We start from the raw sequence: 25,209 nt of genomic DNA on the forward strand, positions 1-25,209 counted from the left end.
ATAGCTCTCTTGGTCCTAGAGAGTCAGCCTCAGGCACTAAAAAGAGCATAGTACTTGAGCATCAGCCAGACTGGTGGATCCTGGTGCGGGCACATAGGGGAGTCTGCTTCACTATCTCCCTTCCTCTCACCTAAAAAAAAGTATATTTCCCTGGCCGGTTGGTTCAGCAGTAGAGCGTCGGCCTAGCGTGCGGAGGACCCGGGTTCGATTCCCGGCCAGGGCACACAGGAGAAGTGCCCATTTGCTTCTCCACCCCTCCGCCGTGCTTTCCTCTCTGTCTCTCTCTTCCCCTCCCGCAGCCAAGGCTCCATTGGAGCAAAGATGGCCCGGGCGCTGGGGATGGCTCTGTGGCCTCTGCCTCAGGCGCTAGAGTGGCTCTGGTCGCAACATGGCGACGCCCAGGATGGGCAGAGCATCGCCCCCTGGTGGGCAGAGTGTCACCCCATGGTGGGCGTGCCAGGTGGATCCCTGTCGGGCGCATGCGGGAGTCTGTCTGACTGTCTCTCCCTGTTTCCAGCTTCAGAAAAATGAAAAAAAAAAAAAAAATTAACCTTTCTGTGTTATAACATTTTTAATACCTTTGTATATTTTATCATATATATTATAAATACCTAACCAATTCTCTAATGATGGACATTTTAATTTTCATTGTTATATTTCTTATAAATAGAATTTCCTGGAATACCCTTATAATGCAAAAATCTTTCTCATTTGTAGCATTCTTTTGGAATAAAATTTCCTGGAAATGAGATTGGTGAAGCAGAGAGTATGTGTTTTTTACAATTTGCTATATAATACCAAACTGGTCTTCAAAAATGTTATAATAATGCTTACTCCCATCAACAGTGTGCCAGTATCTATTGCTAATCTGGGTTTTGTCAGTCCATTAAATTTGCCAATATCCCAGTATCATAAATTGTTTATGTTCATGTATAAAATTATTAATGAAGTTTGGGCATCTTTATTTATATATGGACCATTTGTATTTCTTCTTTTGTGTATACAAACTAATCTTTTATAAACATCCCTTTCATTATTTTACTTCTTACTCAAAAAACATAATATTATTATTTCCTATCTCTGATTTTCAAAACTTTTCATAATTTGGCCCTACCTTGTATTTCTAATTTAATATTGTCACACAAGAGTCATTCTCCTTGGTTTTTGAGAGCTGTTCCTGTAGTCCAGAGTTGGTTTTTCACGCTGATTATTCCTAAATTGATTTGTATTCCAGTTTGGTGGTGAGAGCTGGGAGTCTGTGCGTCTGCCTACTCCGCTGCCATCTTCAGGTCTCTCTGTAGGCACACGATGAGTTGGATGGACTGGGGAGTTTCTACTTTTCATGTACTTCACATCAATCCCGTAACATACACTCCCAATGACATACAGCAGAATGATTTCAATTCACTGAAGTTCCATGGACTGTGAACACCTCTCATTTTCTTCCACCTAGAAACGTTTAGCTGTTTAGCTGAGCTTGGCACTCCGGACCATGGACAGCTGCCAAGAGTCATTCTCATATACCTCATTCTATTCTTTTTTTTCCCTTGGAGTCATTTATAAATAATGTTTTTACCTTTTTTATTGTTTTACATACTAATTTTTTTACTTTTTATCTGCCTGTTAAGTTCTTCAGAATCTTTATAGTCCATTGTGCAATTAAGTTGCCCCAGATTCTCTAGCTTTCATCAGTTTTCTCTTAACTTGATTTTCTACTGTACCTATTTATTGTTTCTACCACTTGATTTAGTAGCGTATTACAGACTGCTTGTTGTGTTATTTTATCAAACACCAGCTGTGTGTGAGGCCATGAATCCATAGCTATGGACAGAACAGTCTCTGTCCTTATGAAGTTGATAGTGTAGGAATGATGGATTTATTTCTCCTTCTTGGCTTTGTTAAGTTAGGCTAAACTTCTTTTCATATACTTCTATTATATATGAAGTTGCATACATTTTTAGTTATGTAATTAATTATATTTCCCAACTGGAGAAATCAACTATGCTTTTTTGTTTCATTTTTAAAATTTTATTTATTGATTGATTTTTAGAGAGAGGAAGGGCAAGAGAGAGAGACATCGATTTGTTATTCCACTTGTTTATGCATTCATTGGTTGATTCAGTACCCTGACTGGGGATTGAACCCATAGCCTCAGCATGTCAGTATTGATACTCTAACCAGCTGAGCTACCCAGTCCAGGGCTATAAATCATGTGCTATACTTCTGTGTTCTTTACAACACTTACTAACTCAACTCTGAGCATATAGTCATTACTGAGTGTATACTTACTCTGTTAATGTAGTAACAGACCTTGTGGACTGTGGAGTCACATACTTGACCGTATATTACAGCTCATGACTTTGTAAAGTAATTGTACAGCATTTTCAAATTACTTGGCTTCTCTAAGCTTATTTCCTGATATGTTAAATATCTGCTTCGTAAGGATTTGATATGGGTTAAATGAGATATTATGTGTAAACCATTTAGCACAGTGGTTGGTACAGAGTAAGTGCTTATTTAAAACATACCTGTTACTATAATTTAACTTCTCAAGCTAGGAAATACTTCATTAACCTTTAGTTTCCCTAAATCCTTTCATCTAAGCAGTTAACCAAATTCTGCTCAGTTTACTTCAATTATTTTGTCAATTTAACCACTCCCTTTAATCATTGTAACCCACAATAAAAAGTACATTTAATATTGTGGATATACTCTGTTCATCTGCAACTATTTGAAATGCACTCTGATTTTTGTTGTTGTTGTTCTGTATTATTTTTAAAAAGCTAGTTACAGTTAAAACTGATTGCACAACACTGGTCTAGATTTTTGGAATCTAAAATTTTGAATTAGTACTCAACTAGATTATGTTCAGGTGTAAATTTTCAATGATACAGAAAACAGATGAAGTAACTGGGGCTTGGAGCTTATCTCAGTTGCACTTTCTCCTTCCTCGCCATTAGTTAAATGTAGTTAATTTACCTGTTCTCAATATGGTTTTGCTGCTGTAGGTGGAAGTATTTAGGTTGTGCATTTTCTGCATATAGAATGGTATAGAATGAAGTTACTCAGCAGGTAGGGCAGAAATTTCTCAACCATTTGTAGGTGTATTTTTCTTAGAACAGAAATTGACATACATAGATTTTAAAGTCGTTAGCATAATTCTCAAGGACCTGAAATAAATGTTTTATTATGGAAATTTAAAAATATTCTTAGAAGTAGAAAAAATAATATAATGAGTCTCCATTTCCTAAATTCAACTTCAGTAATTATCAACATTATGCTAATTCCAAGAGGAATTTTTAGCGAACAACTTTTAAGGCACACATAATTTCCTTTCTTAATACAGATAGATTATCTGTTTTTCAGAAGAGATATAGCAGCCTTAGTGTACCTTGCGTTAGTGTCTACAATCTACTCATTTGATACCTGCAAGAAGACTAAATAATTATGTAAGTGAGCAATGATGGCGTAGGGTGGATTTTTTTGAGTGCCACGTAGAACACTAAACCCTGGCTATCTTACCTGATTATTTCAATAGCCTCATTTTCCCGTCTTCCTACTGTCACTTGTACCCCCTACCTCGCTGCCATTAGACTGGTCTTTTAAAAATGACTTGGCGGAAGTAGAAGCTTGTTACATGTGTCCTCTTTTTAAAATCTTTGATTCCTTTTTCTCTACTCAGAAGAAAATCCCAAATCATAGATTTTCATTCACAATCTGGCTCCAGCTGACTTGTCTAGTTTTCTCTTCCACTGTCTTTTCCCTATCGCATTCAGCTTATTGTTCCTAGAATACTCAGTCCTTTTAAGGACTTGTACTTAGTTTCAAGATCCAATTTAAATTTCATCTTATGTATGAGACCTTTTTAACTACCCCAGGAAGAAATTTGTGGTTCCTTTGATTGCTTTTGTTTGGTGGATGTGTTTTGCCACTTAACTGAGTCATATTTATTATTTTATGTTTGCCTCCCTCCTCACCCTTAATTAGTGACCTCCTCTGAAGCAGGGGTTATATCTTATTCTTTTTAGTCTACTAAATACTTCTTTGGTGTCTGTACATAGATGGCATCCAGTGGTGGTTTACTGAATGAATATATATGAATACTTTTAGAATTTTAGAGTCTAATTCCAACACAGGTTCTCTCCAGAAGAGTTTGTCAAAGTTTATTTTTTTTCATTTTGTTTTATATATATGTTACTTTTTTCCTCCCCTCCTTTGGAAACTTTTGTTAAAATTTCTAAAGAGAACCTAAGTTCTATAGCCTTTTACTTCGGGGGAACTATACTCTCGTAAACTAGTATAGAGTATTCATCTTCAACATTTCTGTAGTAAGTAAAATCTACTTTTAGTATACTTAATTTTTTGCTGTTGTTGAAAAATAGTTTTATGGAGCTATAAAGCAAAATGAAGTGGAATAAATTTGTGCTTATAATAGCCTTGACCAATTTTTGATATATTTCAGCTCATGGAATGCTGTGTAAATGCCCTGGTGACATCCTTTAAGGAGACTATCTTAGCAGAGTGCCAAGGCATGATCAAGCGAAATGAAACTGAAAGTAGGTAAAACACCACTTAACGTTCTCTTGTAAGAGGCTATCACTGAGGCAGATCTCTTTTAATAAATTGCTCTTAGATCATTCCTTTATATATAGGTATATTTATTAAAGTACATTGTGCTTAAAGAAAATGATAGAATATTTAGCACAATTAGAAGCATTGTGAAGAAGGTTTATAAACTTATATGTTAAAAGCATTTTCCCCCCTTAGGTATCAGTACATGCATGAACACACATTCGTGTATTTCAGTTTGTCCCCCAACATAGGACTCTGCTTTTAAAAGCTAATTTAAATGATAAACACATGGTATAGGATAGCAGTAGGTATCTGACTTTTGTGTGGAATTTTGCTATGAATATTTTTAGAAAGTAATAAAACACTCCATGTTAATCTTCATCCCTCTCCCCAAAAATATTTTATAATTTAGATTTCAGAAGTGTTTTTTTAATCACTTAAATATTTTATTAATAAATACAGATTTGAGGGCGTGGTAAATACATTGCAGTGAAAAAGAATGCGGTATGAATTATCCATATCCCTTCTACCCAGAGATAACCACTTAAAACATTTTGATGTGTTCATCTCTAGATATTATTGTATATAATTGTAAGGTTCCACTTAATCTCTAGTTACATTTAAAGTGAGGATTTCCATTTACTTAAGTTCATACACTTTTTAGAAGTAATTTTGTAGTGAAAAGCAAGCTGCTCCTTTGCACAAATGAGATATTTGAATTTCTGTATGTAAGTAGAGTTATATCTGATCCATTTTGCATTCTCTCTAAAAGCATTTATGAAATAGTAATCAGTTCTGTGAAATTAGATTTTTGTGAAGGTCGATTAAATGGTATAACATGATAAAATGCTTTTAAGCAATGAAAAGTTAATGAGTATAGTTTATCTCTAATATACTTGTATTTTATAATCATTACTCTAAACAGTCTGGTGACATGATTTTTTTTTTACTGCTTGGTAATGTGGTTTTGTATTTCATATTATGTCTACTTCATAAAATGTGCTAATGTTTCACATAATCTTTTGTACTTCTTAGAATAAAAAATATTCCATATATTGACAAATGACTCACTTTTTAAGAGTTGGGTTTTGCAATGTGCTGTCAATCACTTTTAATTAGAGTTTTTTTCTCCTCCTTTTTCCAAATGAGAAGAGGGGAGATAGAAAGACAGACTCCCACATGCTCCCCAACCATGATCCACCCAGCAGCCCCATTTGGGGCTGATGCTGTGCCCATCTGGGGCCATATTTGTAACTGAGCTATTTTTAGCACCTGAGGCAGAGGCTCCAAGAAACCATTCTTAGCACCTAGGGCCGATGTGCTTGAACCAGTCAAGCCATGACTGAGGGAGGGGAAAAGAGAGAGAGAAAGAAGGGGGAGAAGGATAGAGAAGGAGATGATCACTTCTCCTGTATGCCCTGACCGGTAATCTAACCTGGGACATTCACATGCTGGGCTGACAGTCTACCACTGAGCCAAATGGCCAGGACCTAGAATTTCTTTTAAAAGTAATTTTTATGAGACTGATAAGTGGATCAGGAAGTTATAGTACTAAATATAACAACTCCTGAACTAACTGTACCTGCAAAATACTGTCAACGTCAAACTAATATTTCTCTGAATTCTAACTATCACAGGCATTCTAGAGCCATGATACATATCAAAGAGAACATTTATTCTGATGTTTGAAATGATTACATGAGTGTGTTTTATCCTTTCAGAATTACACTTAATGTTTTCATTAATGGACAAAGTTCCTAATGGGATAGAGCCAATGTTGAAAGACTTGGAGGAACATATCATTAGTGCTGGCCTGGCAGATATGGTAGCAGCTGCTGAAACTATTACTACTGTAAGTTTTCCTTAATGGCAATGATAGATAAATATCAAGTTTATTTTTTAAATGGAGATTTGGGTATTTAAAAGAATAATTGGTGGCAAAGCAGTGATGTTGGAACAACTTTTAATTTTAAGAAGAAAAATTTTCAGAAAATTTCCCAAATCTTAAGGCTTTCGTGTTTTATTAAAATTATGTTTATATTTTCTTTTTTTGTATTCTTTTCTTTTTAAAAACTCAGTTGAATATAAAACATTTTATTTTTAGGACTCTGAGAAATATGTTGAGCAGTTACTTACACTATTTAATAGATTTAGTAAACTCGTCAAAGAAGCTTTTCAAGATGATCCACGATTTCTTACTGCAAGAGATAAGGTATATATTCCTGTATATTAACACTACTGTCATCATTTACTTTGTGTTTACATTTGGAAAGATACTGTTTACTTCTAAAAGCAAAGCACAGAACAATTTTATGAATCTGTTTATGGAAAACCGAAAGGATACACATTTTATACTTACCTGTAGTTTACCAAAACATTTATCTGTAATGAGAAACAATGAGAAACTTGCATCATTATGCTATTAAATTACAAACTAAAAACCTAGGAACTCTGATTTCTCATGAGTCAAGGGCAACCATATTTATTATATATGATTTGTTCTGTTTTTGTAAGAATTGGGTGTCCTTATGAACTAGAATTTAGTCAGAAAGTCACTCTTCATTTTTCTAAGAATGTTTCTATTTTAATATTGATTATTGAATTTCTATTCAACCTCCTTTATGACCCAGCTCAAAGTGTACATCTGGAGCTTCCCCCACATCCTGTCCCAAGTAGAGTTGATTCATCCATCCTTTCATAGGGTCCCTATGAGAGTTATATCACATTTATCCTTGATTCTCATACCCTCTTCTCCTATCCTCACTAGTAGGGGAAAATGATAATGAAACATAGTATTGTCCTTAGAGTTGTATCTTTTTAAACATCATAAATCTGTTACTGGAAATTACCATTGGGTTATTTTTTTTGTTGTACCCCCACCGCCTTTCACCTACTTTTCTTGACTTCCCAAGTTAGGTTTTTCTTCTATGACTAAAAATATATCAGCGTCCTCTAGTAGGCGTTTGTTCTCATCTGGTTTTTACATTTTAAGATAGATAGTTAGGGTTACAGATAGATGGATGGAGTAGGAAAGGGGTTAAGGGAGAATGGAAATAACAAGATGGTTTGAAATATTAATTAAATGGCCTGCAAAGGCATCTTTGAGGTGACATTTGAGTCAAGATTGAGGGTGATTAAGAATAAACCATGTGGCTATCTGAGGGAAGAGTGTTCCTACCGGAGGAGGCAGAAAAATGCAAAGGCTCTAAGGCAGGAATATAGCAGTCATGTTCCAGGAACATAGAAGGAGGAGGTCTTTTTGGCCAGAGTAGGTTGAGAAATGGGGAGAATAGTAGAAAATAAAGTCAAAGAGGTTAACAGGAAGCCAGGTCATGTAAGCTCTGTGAACCATGATTTTACTCTGAATAAGGTTCAGAAAGTCATTGAAAGCTTTTGAACAGAGTGACAGGACCTGACTTACATTTTAACAGGATAACCTGACTGCTATGTAAAGAATAAATTGAAAGGGGTAAGAGAAGAAGCAACATTATCAGTTAAGAACCTGTTTAAGTAATTCAGTTAAGTAATGGTGGAAAATTGGTCCAGAACAATTGTGAGTAGAGCAGTGGTCCCCAACCTTTTTGGGCCACGGACTGGTTTAATGTCAGAAAATATTTTCTCGGACCAGCCTTTAGGGTGGAACAGATAAATGTATCACGTGACTGAGACAAGTGTCAAGAGTGAGTCTTAGACGGATGTAACAGAGGGAATCCGGTCACTTTTTAAAAATAAAACATCGTTCAGACTTAAATATAAATAAAACGGAAATAATGTAAGTTATTTATTCTTTCTCTGCGGACCAGTACCAAATGGCCCACGGACTGGTACCGGTCCATGGCCCAGGGGTTGGGGACCACTGGGGTAGAGGTAGTCAAAAGAGGTTGAATTCTGATTTCATTATGAAAATAGACTATACATGATTTGGGAATGAATCAGGTGTGGAATATGATAGAGATAGTTTCAGGATGATACTCAGATTCTTGATCTGATCAATTAGAAGCATATACTTGCTGCAATGGGGGAAGACATTGGAAGAATCATGTTTGGGAGAGATGGTTGCAGAGAGATTAGGAACTCTATATACATGAACTTGGAAGTGATTGTAGAGTGTCAACTCTGGAGTTTAAATTTGATACCTTCAGCATATAGATGGTATTTAAAGCACTGACATTGACTATGATTGCCACTGTAATGAGTGAGGGTAGAAAAGAGATCTAAGGACTGGCTTGGTGCATTCTAAATTTAGTTATCAGAAAGATGAGGAACCATCTCTCATGAGGGCAGAGGAGAAGGAGTGGAATGGTCAGGAGTGTGTGGTGTGCTAGAGAACAAGTGGAAAAGCACTTTCAGGAAGAGGGCATGATTTGCTGTTTTAAAGTGGTTCTGACAGGTCAGATACAATAGAGATTAGATTAAGCATTGTCTTCAGCAACAAGAAGATTGTGATTTTGACTGAATGAATGAGTGGAGTCATGGTATAGAAAGCCTGATTAGAATGGTTTCCGATAAGAATGGCAGTAGAGAAATTGTAGAAAAGGATTTAGATTGTTCCTCCAGGAGTTTAGCTTAAAGAGAGAAATGGGGCAGTAACTGAAGGTAGACAAAGCCAAGAGAGAATTTTTAAGATTTAAAGAATAGCAATATGTGTGCTGAGGCTGTAGAAACAATGGACAAGGAAAAAAATTGGTGATGCCAGAGTAATAAGAGGATATTTTGGTTATTAGTTTTCTCAGTGAACTAGGAAGTTACCTTATCAGCCAAGAGTGTACATGGAGAAAAGAATATTGGAAGTGTGAAAAGAGATAGTATGAAAACGATTTCCAGGATAAGGTATGAACAAGAGAAAATGGTATGGTTGACCCTAGGCACTTGGGAGGAATAGTAATCACAAAATGACAAAAAGTATGCTGAAGTCATTGACTTGAAAAATCCTATAAGGCTGGATACATCATTAAAAATAAAAACTAATTTATATTTTATATGGGTTTTTTTTGGAATTATAACAATTTAACTATATAAATCAAAAAGAATGTTTATATTTTATTTTAAATTATTATTTGCAGGCATATAAAGCAGTTGTTAATGATGCTACCATATTTAAACTTGAATTACCTTTGAAGCAGAAAGGGTAAGTTTTTTAAAAATCATGTTTAAAATTCTTAAATTTTTTAGAGTGTCATACGGTTATTGGGTATGCAAAGTGCCTTATTTTTCTAATTGAATTAGTTGTGTTTTTTGTTGTGTTTTCTTTTATGATTTTTGCAACCTTTGATTATTAAAAACTGTCTCAATTTCAAAAATTTTTTTATTGATTGATTTTAGGGAGGGAGGAAAAAGAGAGAAACATCAATCTGTTTTTCCACTTATTTATATATTATTCACTGGTTGATTCTTGTATGTGTCCTGACCAAGGATCGAACCTGCAACCTTGGCATATTGGGTTAATGCGCTACTGCACTACCCTGCCAGGGCTATCACAACTTTTAATTTTGTATTGTTACCTCCTTTTATGATCAAAAAAATTAAACTTTATTTTTAAGTAGAAAAACTTTTCTGTTCTTTGTTTTTGCTTTTTAATTTTATTTTTCAATTATAGTTTACATTTAATATTATTTTATATTAGTTTTAGATGTAGAGCATAGTGGTTAGACAGTCATATAGTTTGCAAAGTGTACCCCAATATTTCCAGTACCCACCTGGAAAATGTTTTGTTCTTTTTCTTTTAGAAACTCTACTTGATTGCTTTGCCTTCCTTATTAGTCACTAAAGTTCTTTTATTACCCATAAAAGCATAAAATTCAATTCAGCATAAGGATAAAAAAATGAGAATCAGTTTTAAAGTAAATATTTATTTACCATTTTTAAAAATTGATCTGTAATTGGTAGGATGAATTTACTTGTGCTAAGTACTATTATATAAAACCTGAAAATCAAAATTTAATGAAATAGTACTAAATCTGAGCTATTTAAAGATTCTTGAGAGTAGTGCTAAGTAGAACTAACAGTTAATTAGAAATATTTTGATATAATTTCTAGCTGAAAATTGCTATTTTAAACAAATTTTATACTTAACGCCAAAAAAATTTATTTTTGTATTTTTCTGAAGTGAGAAGCAGGGAGGCAGAGCGACAGACTCCCACATATGCCCAACCGGGATCCACCTGGCAAGCCTACTAGGGGGCAATGCTCTGTTGCAACCAGAGCCATTCTAGTGCCTGAGGCAGAGGCCATGGAGCCATCCTCAGCACCAGGGGCCAACTTTGCTCTAATAGAGCCTTGGCTGTGGAAGGGAAGAGAGAGAGAGAAAGGAGAGGGGGAAGGGTGGAGAAGCAGATGGGCGTCTCTGTGTGCCCTGATCGGGAATCGAACCTGGAACTTCCATATGCTGGCCCGATGCTCTACCACTGAGCCATCTGGCCAGGTCCTAAAATATTTTTAAAATAGCATTTTTTAAGAAAAGTTTAGAGTTTTAAATTTTATTTTAACAATTTTAGGGGTTTTTTTTAGTTATGTAATTTATTTGAGTTATGTTACAATCTTAGATACCTGAGTATTATAGTAACTGACATTGTTTAGAAGGCATCTTTTGTGTTTTCTATAAATTGTGAAATATATGAAACATATAACACTATATTTTGGAGATATCTTCATGTTAATACATAAAAGTCTTCCACATTCTCCCCTGCCTCAGCATTTAAAAAAAAATATTTCAGCCCTGGTTGGATAGCTCAATTGGTTAGTATCATTCTGATGCTCAGAGATTGCCAGTTCAATCCCTGATCAGGTCACATACAGGAGCAGATCTTTGTTTCTCTCTCTCTCTCTCTCTCTCTTTCTCAAATTAATAAGAAATGAAAAAAATTTTCAAACTTATCATAGTCACTCTGCTGCTTTATTAAATATGTATCTCTCTGTACATTTATTTATTAGTCAACTTTTTAAATACATTTCAGAAGAAGTTTCAAGCATCAATAATGTTTACTCCCTCAACACTTCAGCATGCAGTCATAAGTTGAATTGAGTGTTTATTTTTTAAATAAAATTTACCTACATATGCATATTACATCTTTTTTCTTTCTTTTTTTTTTTTTTTTTTTTTTTTTTTTACAGAGACAGAGAGTCAGAGAGAGGGATAGATAGGGACAACAAGAACGCAGAGAGATGAGAAGCATCAATCATTAGTTTTTCGTTGCGACACCTTAGTTGCTCATTAATTGCTTTCTCATATGTGCCTTGACCGTGGGGCTACAGCAGACCAAGTAACCCCTTGCTCAAGCCAGTGACCTTGGGTCCAAGCTGGTGAGCTTTGCTCAAACCAGATGAGCCCGCGCTCAAGCTGATGACCTCGGGGTCTTGAACCTGGGTCCTCCGCATCCCAGTCCAACGCTCTATCCACTGCGCCACCGCCTGGTCAGGCCGCATATTAAATCTTAAATGTACAATTTATGAGATTTGACAAATGCCTACACTGCTCTTAAGGTATACAATATCTTCATCATCCTTGAGTTGCCTCATGCCCATTCTCAGTCAGTCCACCTCCACCCCTTCTAGGGACAACTATTGTTCTGATCATTTTAACATAGGTTAGCTTTGACTGATCTAGCACTTTGTATGAATGTAATTAAACAATACATACTTTTTCTTGTAAAGCTTCTTTCAGTTCAGCATAGTGTTGATTTGTACTGTTTTACATTTACACCAGCAAAGTGTGAGCGTACCAATTAATCTTCCCTCTCCAGTCCTTTAGTATTGTCATTTTAATTTTAGTCATGTTGGATATTAGTAGTGATATCTCATAGCTTTAATTCAAATTTCCCCATGACTGTTGATGTTGAGTCCTTTTTCATGTATTTTGGGGCATTATATTTTCCTTTATAAAGCATTCAACCCTGGCTGGGTTACTCAGTGGGTAGAGGTCCTCCTGGCACACTAAGGTCATGGGTTCGATTCCAAATCAGGACACATATGAAAAGCAACTAAGTGGAAAACAAGGTTTATGGTTGGTTGTTTTTTTTTTTAGATTATTTATTGATTTTCACAGAGAGAGGAGGGATGGGGCGCAAGAAGTACCAACTCATAGTTTCTTCACTTTAGTTGTTCATTGGTTGCTTATTGCATGTTCCTTGATTAGGCAAACCCAGGTTTCTAATTGGAGATCTCAGCATTCCAGGTCACTGCGCTACCACAGATCAAGCAGTGGAACAACTATTGATGTGTCTCTCCCCAATGTGTCTCTTCTTCTTTCTCTCTCCCTCCTTTCCTTTACTCTACCCTCCCTTCCTCTCTCCAGTTCTCTTTTTCTCTCTCACCTTTCCCCCTTTATCCTCTCTCTCTCTCTTTGGAAAAAAAAATTTTTTAAGCAAATTTACTTTTTTTAATTTATTTTTTTATTTTTATTTTTAGTGAACTATAAGAGTTCTTATATATTCTGTATACAGATCCTTTATAAGATATATGGTTTTCTTTCATGATTTTTGCTCTTTGTGTTTTTTTTAGCAGACCTTTGTCTACCTCTGTCATCTACCCTTAGGTCATGGAGATAATGTTTTCTTCTTGAAACTTTCTAATTTTTGTTTTCACATTATATCTAAGATTCATCTTAAATTAATGTTTTTGTATAGTGTACATTAGAGGTTAAATTTCTTTATTTCTTTTCCATATGAATAGCAAGTGGTTTCATTACCATTTGTTAGAAATACATACTTTCCATTCCCTACTGCATTGCTTTTGGTGCCCTTTGTCAAAAATCAAGTGACTTAAATATATATTTATTTTCTGGGCTCTCTATTCTATTCCACTGATTTATTTGGGTATCCTTAGGCCATTACCACATTGTCATGATTATTATAGTTTTGTAGTCAGTCTTGAGGTAATTTTGGTTCTTTCCATGAGTGCCTTTGATAGTCTAGTATTTGCAAGTATATGGAAATATGATTAATTTTTGTAATTTATCTTATATTTTGTTACCATGTTAAAGTTATAATAATTGTTTTATAGATTTCTTAAGAGTTTCAGTGTAACAATCAAAATAATCTGTGAATAAAGACAGTATTACTCCTTCCTTTCTGATATTTATAGCACTTATTTTTCTTGTCTTAATGCGCTGGCTAGGATCATAAATATAATGTTGAATGAAAGTATAAGAATAGTCATCCTTGCCGTTTTGGGCAAGCTCAAGGGGAATTCCTTTAATATCATATTTCATCATTGAGTACAAAGTTAAATGAGGATTTTTCACAGATACCCTTGAATGGATCACTTTTTACTCCTAATTTAACTAAAAGTTTTTATAATGGGTGTTAACTTTCACTAAATGTCTTTTTCTATGTTGAGATAATCATAAGATTAGTCTTCCTTATTCTTTTGACGTGATAAAATACAATAGTTTAAAGAAAAACACATTTAACAAGTTTGAATTCCTGGAATAAACTCTACTTAGTCATGATGTATTTTTATGTATTCCTAAATTCAGTTCATAGTTGTTTTTATTTTTGAGTTTTAGATAAGTATAGATTCACAAAATGTTGTAAAAATTCACTAATGTTTTCTTAGATTATTTCTTGTCTATGTTCACGAAGGATTTATCTTCTTTTCTGGTTTTGTGCCAAGTACAGATTTTCATTTCTGTAAATTTTTTTTGTCATTTTCTGGTATCAGGATTATGCTGACTTCAAAAAATGGGTTGGGAATTATTTCCTATTTTGTATATTGGTATAACTTCTTCCTTAAATGTTTGATAGAGTTCATAATTAAAACCCATCTGGGCCTGGAGTATTTTTATGGGCAGATTTTGATTATATGTTCAATTTCTTTAATAGCTACTAGGCTCTTCAGATTTTTTATTTCATCTAGTTTTGATTTTGCTAAGTTGTAGTTTTCAAGGAATTTGTTCATTTTTTTCTAATTTGTCAAATTTATGTACATAAAGTTATAAGTATTATTCTTTATTTTCTCTAAAAATTCATTAAAACTTTTTCTCTAGCCTCACCAGGCGGTGGCACAGTGGATAGAGCGTCGGACTGGGATGCGGAAGACCCAGATTCGAGACCCTGAGGTCTCCAGCTTGAGCGTGGACTCAACTGGTTTGAGCAAAAAGCTCACCAGCTTGAGCCCAAGGTCGCTGGCTCAAGCAAGGGGTCACTCGGTCTGCTGAAGGCCCGCAGTCAAGGCATATATGAGAAAGCAATCAGTGAACAATTAAAGTGTTGCAACACGCAATGAAAAACTAATGATTGATGCTTCTCATCTCTCCGTTCCTGTCTGTCTGTCTCTGTCTATCCCTCTCTCTGACTCTCTCTGTCTCTGTAAAACAAACGAACAAACAAAAACAAAAAAATTTTTCTCTAGAACCATTTGAGAGTAAGTTGTTTATCATTTTCTATAAATACAATCATAATATAACTACCAAAGTCAGGAAATTGACTTTGATGCATACTATCATCTATTTCTCAAATCCTTTTAAATTTCATTTATTGACTATATATAATGTGGGTATTTTTAAAGATTTATTTGTTGATTTTAGAAGCGTCAGGGAATGGGAAACACTATCTCATAGTAGTTGCTTCTCATCTATGCCTTGACTGGGCAAGCCTGGGGTTTTGAACTGATGACCTCAGCATTCCAGGTCAACGCTTTATGCATTGCACCACAACAGATCAGGCTATAATGTATTTTTTAATAGGAAAATCTAGCACAGAATCGTGTGTTGCATCTAGTCATATTTTGTTGGTCCTCTTTAGTGTAGAACCATCTCTTAAATTTTCTTTGACTCTCGTGACATTTGAAGATTACAGGCCAGTTATTTTCTAGTGTCCCTTAGTTTGAGTTAATTTGATGTTTTCCTGTAATTAGATTCAGGTTTGTATCTTTGGCAGAAGCGAAACTGTTCCTGTCATTGCATCTTATCTGAGGGTGCACGATTTTGATTTATGCCATTACAGGTCATGTTTAGTTTGATTAAGTTGCTGTCTGTCAGACTTTTCCACTAGAAAGTTATTCTTTTTCTCTTTGTAATTATTTTGTGACTGGTACCTTAGAACTATGTAAAGATTCTATTGCTCATTATATTTCCAATTTATACATTGATTTATCATATCAATATGAACTCATGGTTTTCTGTTTAATCATATCCTAGATTTCACTATTGGGGGCTGATTTGGAGTCCTAATTTTTAACAGTAAACTCTTCCTTTTTTGGTACATGAGGATTTCCAGGTTCATTTTGTACTTTCTCTTTCCCAGCCTTGGCATGAGCTATTTTTTCACAGAGCTCTAGTCCTTTCAGTGAATGGTGGTATTTAGTGGACAACATCTGGTGCTTGGTATATTCACATTTGGGTGTCACTGTTTCTTGGCCTCCTCAGTGGACAAACTAAAAGATACACATACATATTTCCAATACAGCGCATGGCCTTGTTTTCTTGTGGATGCGTTCCTCACCCTACTGAGACTGTGAATCTCCACCTTGGGTCCCCCTCTACATGGATGCCTTCCTTAACCTGCTGAAACCTTAACATCTACCATTGTGCCTTCCCTTACATGGACAACCTCCTTACCTATTTGCTCTCACTTCATACCTTGCCACTTTTCCATGTCAGTATGCCTCTTACCTATTTGGACTTTGACATCTGATGCTAAGCCTTTCTAGTGGATGTCTAACTTACCCAGTCTAGGCTCTGACGTCCCGTGCAAGGCTGCAATTCTACATGGATGACTCTTTTACCCTGTCTGGGCTTCCATGTCTTTGGGTAAATTTATTCCTTGGTCTGTAATAAAGAAACTTTTACTTTTTCCTTTCCAATTTGGATGCCTTTTTTTAAAAAAAAGAGAGAGAGAGCGAGAAGAACAGACAGATGAGAAGCATCAACTCATAATTGCAGCACTTTAGTTGTTCATTGATTGCTTTCTCATATGTGCCTTGAACAGGGGGCTCTAGCTGAGCCAGTAACCCTCTGCTCAGGCCAGCAACCTTGAGCTCAAGCCAGTGACCATGGGGTGGGTCATGTCTATGATCCCACATTCAAGCCTACAACTCATCGCTCGAGCTGGTGAGCCCACACTCAAACCGGCAACCTCGGGGTTTCAAGCCTCGGTCCTTAGCATTCCAGGTTGACACTCTGTCCACTGTCCCACCACCTGGTCAGGCACCTTTTTCTGCCTAATTGTTCTAACTGGAACTTTTAATACAGGATGAGTAGCAGTAGTGAACATGGGCATCCTTGTCTTGCTTCTGATTGTTGGGAGAACTCTCTCAGTTGTTCACCACTGAGTATATTCACTCTGGGATTTTTATAACTTCATTTTTATTCATGGCAGCATGGCATTCTGTCTGATAGATTAGCATAGTTAACTGATCCTTTATTGCCACACTGCATAGTTTCTGATATTTTGCTCCTACTAATAGTGTTCCAGAAAATAATATTGTATATTTTTTATTTTATATGTGTGAAAGTGTATCTGTGGTCTCAATTCCCCGAAGTGGGGATTTCTGGGTTTCTCTTTATTTTCTGATTCTAAGATCACCACGTCCTCCTACCTTAGCCTCCAGATTAAAGTAGAAAACTTCTGTGGAATAAAATAAGTATGATTAGCTGATCCAAGTATCAGGCATGGGTGTTGTGGCTATTGGAAGTGATAGAGATGATGTTTTAGAAAAATAAAACTGCTGGTAACATCCAGTTATTCAGGAGACTCACTTTCGAGGAGGAATGGAGGAGTTTGTGATAGGCTAACACTTGCATTGATAGCCAGCAGAAAAATCAGATAAATTTAGAAAGTAGTCATTTTAATATTTCCAAAGAGCTACAGAAGCAACTAGGACAAAAGACTGGAAATTTATTTAAATGAGAGAGAATCTTTCAGAGGTTAGCTGAGTATTTGTAGTGTGTTTCCCTGAAAAGCAGCTGAGAATTAGGTTTAGCGTAGGCTGAGCAATCCTGCTGGAGGACAGTAGAGCTTTTGGTAGTCATACAGGACTGGAATGACAAAACCCACTAGACTCTTAGTCAAAAGCCCAGGAGGGACCTTCCTTTGATACACTGGCTAAGCAGACATAGACTGATCAAACCAACTCAGTTTCTAATTCTATTAAAGTTATCAGCCTCTTTCATAGTAGAACGAAGGGTGAATCACTTTTGGTTTCTCAATTACAGTATATGTTCAATATTATTTTGTATTACTTTCATGTGTACATCATAGTGGTAGGCAATCATATACTTTACAAAGTGATCCCCTCATTATTTTCAGTCCCCACCTGGCACCCATACATACCATGTATAAGACACACCCTTTTCTGAAAAATTTGGGGTATAAAAACTGGGTGTGTCTTATACAGTGGTTATGGCATTTCAAATGCCATAGATAGTACTGAGGACAAGGCAATCAATATATGAAGACAGTGATTCGTCATCAGACACAGATGAGCACAAGCTAATTGATAGGAGTTTTGGCAGTGATAAAAAGTTGTACGAATTTTATGATGAATAAAACTTGAGCTTAATAACTTTATGTAATACATTTTTTTTCCAAAATTAAGGTGCATCTTATACATGCAGAAATACAGTAGTTGTTACAATATTATTGACTATAGTTCCTAAGCTGTATTTTATATCCCCATGACTGTTTTGTAACTTTAAGTTGTAGTTCTTAGTCTCTTTACCTTTTTCTCCCAGACCTCCAAACCCCCTTCAGTCAAACTATCAGCCTGTTCTCTGCTTCTGAGAGACTTTCAGTTTTGTGTGCTCATTTATTTTGTTCTTTGGAGTCTACATATAAGTGAAATCATTCTATACGTAAGTGAAATCTGTCTGACTTATTTTACTTAGCATAATACCCTCTAGGTGCACCCATGCTGTCACAAATGGTAAGATTTCATTTGTTTTTATGGCCAAGTAATACTCCGTTGTGTATGTGTGCCACCACTTTTTTATTCACTCATTTTTATTTGTTTGTTTCTTTTAGAGACAAAGAACAGTTTATTATAGCAGTAACATATCCACTCGTTTATGATGGGCACTTGGGTTGTTTCCGTATCTTGGCTATTATAAATAAAGCTCAATGAACATAGGGATGCGTAAATTCTTTTGAATGAGTGTTTTGGGTTTATTTAGATACATACCCAGAAGTGGAATCACTGAATTATAAGGCAGTTTCATTAAATATTTTGAGGAACCTCCATGCTGTTTTCCATAGTGGCTGCACCTATCTGCATTCCCACCAACAGTGTACAAGGGTTTCCCTTTTTCTATATCCTTAGCAGTACTTGTTTGTTTATTGATGATAGCCATTCTGACAGGTGTAAAGGAATAAGGGTGAACTCACTCTTAATGGAAGATAACATACTCTTTTGCCTCTTAAGATTTTTTTAATGTGCAGTGCCTAGTATTTAGTCTGACATACTAGTCCTATAAAAACAGAAAAGCTTATGATCAATTAAAAAAATCATTTTAGGCCCTGGCCGGTTGGCTCAGTGGTAGAGCGTCAGCCTGGCGTGCAGGGGACCCGGGTTCGATTCCCGGCCAGGGCACATAGGAGAGGCGCCCGTTTGCTTCTCTATCCCCTTCTCCTTCCTCTCTGTCTCTCTCTTCCCCTCCCGCAGCCAAGGCTCCATTGGAGCAAAGATGGCCCGGGCGCTGGGGATGGCTCCTTGGCCTCTGCCCCAGGCGCTAGAGTGGCTCTGGTCGCGGCAGAGTGACGCCCCCTGGTGGGCAGAGCATCGCCCCCTGGTGGGCGTGCCGGGTGGATCCCGGTCGGGCGCATGCGGGAGTCTGTCTGACTGTCTATCCCCGTTTCCAGCTTCAGGGGGGAAAAAAAAAAAAAAAAAAGATCATTTTAGAAGCAAACTCTCAGATGATTCTAATATTGGAGTTAGCATACAAGGACTTCAAAATAATTAAAATCAATCGCTTAACCACTCACACCCACTAGGATGGCCCAAATTAAAAAGGTGTTAGCAAGTTTTAATGAGGATGTGGAGACATTGTAATCATATGTAGTTTGTATGCAGTTACTTTGAGGTGGTTTGAGGGGGGTGTTATTGGGGTTTTTGTTTTTTTGTTTTGTTTTGTTTTTTGAGAAAGAGGATAGGAGGGAGAAAAAGAGAGAAACATCGATTTGTTGTTCCACTTATTTATGCATTCATTGGTTGTTTCTTGTATGTGCCCTGACCGCGAATGAAAAACCTTAGCATATCAGAATGACACTCTAACCAACTGAGCTACCCGAACAGGGTCATGTGCAGCTACTTTGAAAATAGCTTGGTAGTTTCTCAAGAAGTTAAACATAGGGTTACCATATAACCTAGCAGTTCCAATCTTCGGTATATACACAAGAGAAATGAATATATACAACCAGTCAAAAACTTGTACTTACTATGAATGTTTATAGCAGCATTATTCTTAATAGCCAAAAGAAATAGGAACAACCCAGATGTCTATTTTCTGATGAATGGATAAGTAAAATGTGATATATCTATGCAACAAAATATTATTCAGCCTTAAAAACAAGTGAAATTCTGATATATATGATTACATGAATACAACCTTGAGAATATTATGCTTGGTAAAATAAGCTGGACATAAAAGGATAAATTTTGTATAAGTTCACTTATATGACTTATCTGGAGTAGTCAGATTTATTGATAGAGAATATAGGATAGACTTACCAAGGATTAAGGGGACAGGGAGTGGAAAGTTATTATTTAATGGGAACAGGACTTCTGTTGGGATGATGCAAAAATTCTGGACATAGACAGTGGTGATTTTTGAAGAACATTTGTGAATGTGCTTCCATTGATTTGTATGCTTAAAAATGGTTAAAATGCTTTCTTTTCACCACAATAAAAAGATAAATTTTTTTCCCCCACCTCCAAAAGATAAATGTTTTTAGAAAGGAATGAACTGACACATACTATGACATGGATCAATCTTAAAAACATTATGCTAAATAAGAGAAATCATTCACAAAGCCCACATATTGTGTGAGATGTCCAAGATAGGGAAATCCATAGAGACAGAAAGTAGATGAGTTGTAGCCAAGGATATGAGGAAGGGATAGGTGGAGAATGGCATGTAACTGCTAATGAATATGGGGTTTCTTTTTGGAGTAATGAAAATGTTTGAAAATATTATTATGATGATAGTCTGCAACCTTGTGAATGTATTTAAATGACATTGAATTGTACATTTTAAGTGCGTCAATTGTATGGTGTATGGATTTTATCTCAATCCTAAATAGATTATAAGTATTAATAATATTCATGGACAAATAGGTGGAAATCATTACCTGAGAAAAGGTAAAATATCTATAACAATATGTAATTGGGATCATAGAAAACAGAATGAGGGGCATAAGCAATAATTGAGGAGCTATTGATCAAAATTTTTCAAAATTGTTAAAGATATCAACTCTTAGATTTAAGCATCTGTTTAATCCCATGCAGGGTACATACAAATTGAACCATTCCTGAGTATATCATAGTAAACAACAGTTAACTAAAAACAAACAAAAAAAAGCTAAAATAGCCAGGGCATAAAATGACACACTACTTTCAAAGAAACGACAATAAAAGACAGCTGTCTTTACAACAGGTTGAATTGGAGAAAGGGAGATAGACAGACTGCTGCAGTTATTACAGTAGTTCACACAGGAGCCAGGCATCGGCAGAATGAGTAGATTGGAACACTTGGATAAATTGTGAAGTAAGTTAGTGAGTGATCTTCAGACTGGTATATGTGTACCTTGAGAGATACAGAAAATTTCTCCTAGAATATGCCAGTGTGGATACTTCAAATCAGTTTCTAAATCCTCAACTCCTACATCTGTCTTTTCTAAAATTGAGCCCTCTGGTGGGAGTATCATTGCAATTTCTCCTCACTTTTCCTTTCTACTATTACTCTTATTTTGCAAAGAAGACATACCTCCCTTGGTTCTTACTGTGATACGTTACATCAAAATATAAAAAGCCTCCAAGTTGCATAAGAAAGGAGTATTTTGAAATATTGTTATTGTTGAACCGAAAGTTGATTTCTAATGACTAGGTATCAGATTCTTTAGTGAGTAGATGGTTTCCATTTCCTTGCTTTCAACACAATGATGGTTAATTTGATACATTATTAAAAATAACTTTTTTGGCCTGGCCAGTGGTACAATGGATAGTGTCATCCCAAAGCACAAAGGTCACCAGTTTGAGCCCAGGGTTGCTGACTTCATCCCGAGGATGCTGGCTCGACTCCGAGGTTGCCAGTTCGAGTTCCGATCAGGGCATGTATGATAAGCAATCAATGGATGCACAGCTAAGTGGAACAATGAATTGATGCTTCTCTCTTTCTCTCTCCCCCTCCACCTCCCCTTTGTCTCCCCCCACCAACTTTTCTTCCTCTGTCTCTCAAAAAAAAGCTTTTATTAAACTACTTCTCTTGCCCTAGCTGATTGGCTCAGTTAATAGAGCATTGTCCTAGCATGTGGACATCCCGGGTTCGATCCCCTGTCAGGGCACACATGAGAAGCAACCATCTGCTTTTCTCTTTCCTTCCCTCTCCCCTTCTCTCTCTCTTCTCCTCTCGCAGTCATTGGCTCAGTAGGTTTGAGTGTTAGCCTCAGGCACTAAAGATGACTTGGTTAATTTGAGCATCGGCCCTAGATGGTGCTTGACATGAGGACCCCAGTTGGGGCACATGTGTGTCTGTCTCTGTCTCTGTCTGTGTCTTCCACTCACTTAAAAAAAAAGGTTAGAAAGAAAAACAACTTTTCTTGTTAGGTCATTATGGGGTGTGTGTGTGTGTGTGTGTGTGTGTGTGTGCGCGCGCGCGCTTTGGGGGGGTTTTTTGTTTTTTTGCAAATAGCTCAGAAGGTGGTCAACAAATTGAGTAACATCTTAAGAAAAAACTTTTTCCAATTCTACTTACTTATGTGACTAAGATCTTTCAGGGCAAAGACATAAATTTATAAAAATCAAATCAAATAAAATTGTGAGTCCCACATTCATAATTGAAAGGGGAAAATGTTTCAATCACCTCATAAGAGTTGACACAGTAAAATTTTTCAATTTATATGCTTTATATGCATACACACTATAATTATGTTGTTTTAATAAGTTGTGTACTTAAAATGATTTAGATAACTCAGTTCTGGTAGAATAACACTTAAATTTTATATACACAAGACATTTAAAAATCTGAAATGTACATATATAATGTAAAGAAGTAGGATAAAGAAGAAATGCAAAACTTTCCAGCATAGAGGTTCAATACATTTGTTTTAAAATGTTGAAAAAATAAAAGATACAAGTTCTTCATTATTTAAGGAAAATGTATTTACTTTTTTTTTTTTAAGATTTTATTAATTGAATTTACAAAGAGAGGCGAGGAGAGGGCCAGGGGTGTGAGAAGTATCAACTCATAGTTGCTTCACTTTATTTTTTCATTGGTTGCTTATCGTATGTGCCTTAACCAAGTGAGCCCAGGATTTTGACCCAGTGACCTCACCATTTCAGGTCAATCCACTGGACCTTCACAGGCCAGGAATGCAGTTTTTTAAAATGGATCATAGTAGATATTACATCAGTGTGGAATTTCAGTTACTTTGGAGATTTTCAGAAAGTGAAGGAAGAGCTCTGTGTTAACTTATTAGTAATGGAAAGTTTTAAATATTAACATAAATATGCATGGATTTACACAATGCAATATACAAGTGATGTATTATAGAACTGTACATTTGCAACATAATAAATTTAGTAAATTGTTTTTAATTTAAAAGTATTTTAGCAAGTACATGAATAAGATCTTTCAAAGATCATTGGCAAAGCTACCCTAGAATGAGGTAAGGAGGCACCTAGGGTGCAAAATTTAAGGTCTCGGAGAATATAAGAGTGAGTGCCTCCTTAAATTGTGTACCCAGCTGTCTTCTTGCTCACCCTAGTCCCAGCCCTGATCACTGTATTAATACATGAGAAATTTGTGAAAAACTTGGTTTAAAAAAATATATTTGCAAATATCAATCATTTTTTACTAACTGTTTTTAATTTGTTTTATAGGGTAGGATTAAAAACTCAGCCTGAATCAAAATGCCCTGAGCTGCTTGCCAATTACTGTGACATGTTACTAAGAAAAACACCATTAAGCAAAAAACTAACTTCTGAAGAGATTGAAGCAAAGCTTAAAGAAGTGGTACATAAGTTTCTTTTGTTTTAAAATTTTTAATGACCTTAGTTTGAATTTTTTTATAAGACTTTCTGTCATAGTATTAACTTTTTAAAACATATAACTATAAGCAACTAATACGAAATTTTACAGTGCAAGATCTCTATAAGGCAGTTTTTATCTTCCTAAAAATTTTTATTCTGTAGCTTCCAGAAAGGAAAGTAGCATTTAATTCTTTCCTTTTATAGGTTCTTTTTAGGTAATTAAATTCTAGCACCTATTAAAGGTCACAAAAAAGGTGAGAGGAATGGTGCTGATAGTGATGGAATGATTGTTGAGAGACTGGGAGTTTCACTTTATTCTTTTTGTGTGAGTCCAGAATAGCTAACTAGGGAGGAGTGAGTGTACATAAACAATTAGTTGCTTTCATTTTTGTTTTTTTCCTGGTTGTTAGTGTAATGTAATATAAGCCCAGGAATACGAAAAGGAAAATAATAAGTAAAGATATAGAGAGAATATAGACAAAAAGACCCAGAGAGAAGATTAGTATCAGAAAAAAAGTGAAGCTATATACTATTTTTCATGTAAACTTTTATCACATTTTTATAAAAATTGAAAGTTTTATGTTTATAGGAATTAAAAGGTTATGTGATTATTGTCTCAAATTTGTTAACTTGTAAAGTAGTATGTAAGGACTGGCTATTTTTCAGAGATGGGCAATTTAGTAGACCTCTCTCTGTAAATGCTTATATAAATCTCTGAATTTTGACCATTGGGAAATATAGAAAGGTCTAAATGACAGAGAGGGCTGAGTGTATATATGAATTAACAGTAACTTTGTTTTCTATACAGCTCTTGGTACTCAAATACGTGCAAAACAAAGATGTTTTTATGAGGTATCACAAAGCTCATTTGACACGGCGTCTTATATTGGACATCTCTGCTGATAGTGAAATTGAAGAGAATATGGTAGAGTGGCTAAGAGTAAGTAAATATTTTTTACTATTTGGTTTTCTTAATATAGCACATGGTTCATATGATTGGTTAAGTAATACATTTAGGTGATATCTTTAATGTTGAAGAAATAGGGAATATTTTATAAACCTATACCATCAATTATATAAAATAATGTGATCTCTAATAAACTTTATTTTTAATAAAGACGTTTAGTGAAGCACCTTTACTCTCATTTGAACTGACTTATTAAATAGGCTACAGAACAAATTATTTCATTTATAAGGTGTTTTCTATACTAAATACTTAACTATAGGGATGTTTCTAAATAAATACTTCTGTATAGCAAAAAGAACCAATAGGTTAAAGATGACGGCTTCTTTAGGGTAATCATTGCTAATGTGACTAAATTCCCCTATCAAAATATTTTATTCATTTCTTTCAGTTCATTTAATGGAATTTGTTATATAAAAATGTTTTTCGTTTATATATGGTATTATATATTATATAAACAATAAAATTATATATGTGAATTATATAAATTATGC

At 35.4% G+C, this 25,209-nt stretch overlaps 1 protein-coding gene across 2 annotated transcripts in view; it reads left to right on the plus strand.

Annotated features, from left to right (window-relative positions):
* CUL5 (cullin 5) overlaps nucleotides 1-25,209 on the plus strand; it is a 95,705-nt gene that overhangs the window by 59,214 nt on the left and 11,282 nt on the right. For both annotated transcript variants that reach the window (XM_066371601.1, XM_066371602.1), the window contains exons 8-13: nucleotides 4,463-4,556; nucleotides 6,294-6,424; nucleotides 6,677-6,784; nucleotides 9,636-9,700; nucleotides 23,602-23,734; nucleotides 24,560-24,691. In XM_066371601.1, coding sequence (XP_066227698.1) covers nucleotides 4,463-4,556; nucleotides 6,294-6,424; nucleotides 6,677-6,784; nucleotides 9,636-9,700; nucleotides 23,602-23,734; nucleotides 24,560-24,691 — 663 coding nt within the window. The remainder of the gene's footprint in view (nucleotides 1-4,462; nucleotides 4,557-6,293; nucleotides 6,425-6,676; nucleotides 6,785-9,635; nucleotides 9,701-23,601; nucleotides 23,735-24,559; nucleotides 24,692-25,209) is intronic.

This window comes from Saccopteryx leptura, chromosome 1 (genome assembly GCF_036850995.1).
Source record: "Saccopteryx leptura isolate mSacLep1 chromosome 1, mSacLep1_pri_phased_curated, whole genome shotgun sequence".
Lineage (NCBI taxonomy): Eukaryota > Metazoa > Chordata > Mammalia > Chiroptera > Emballonuridae > Saccopteryx > Saccopteryx leptura.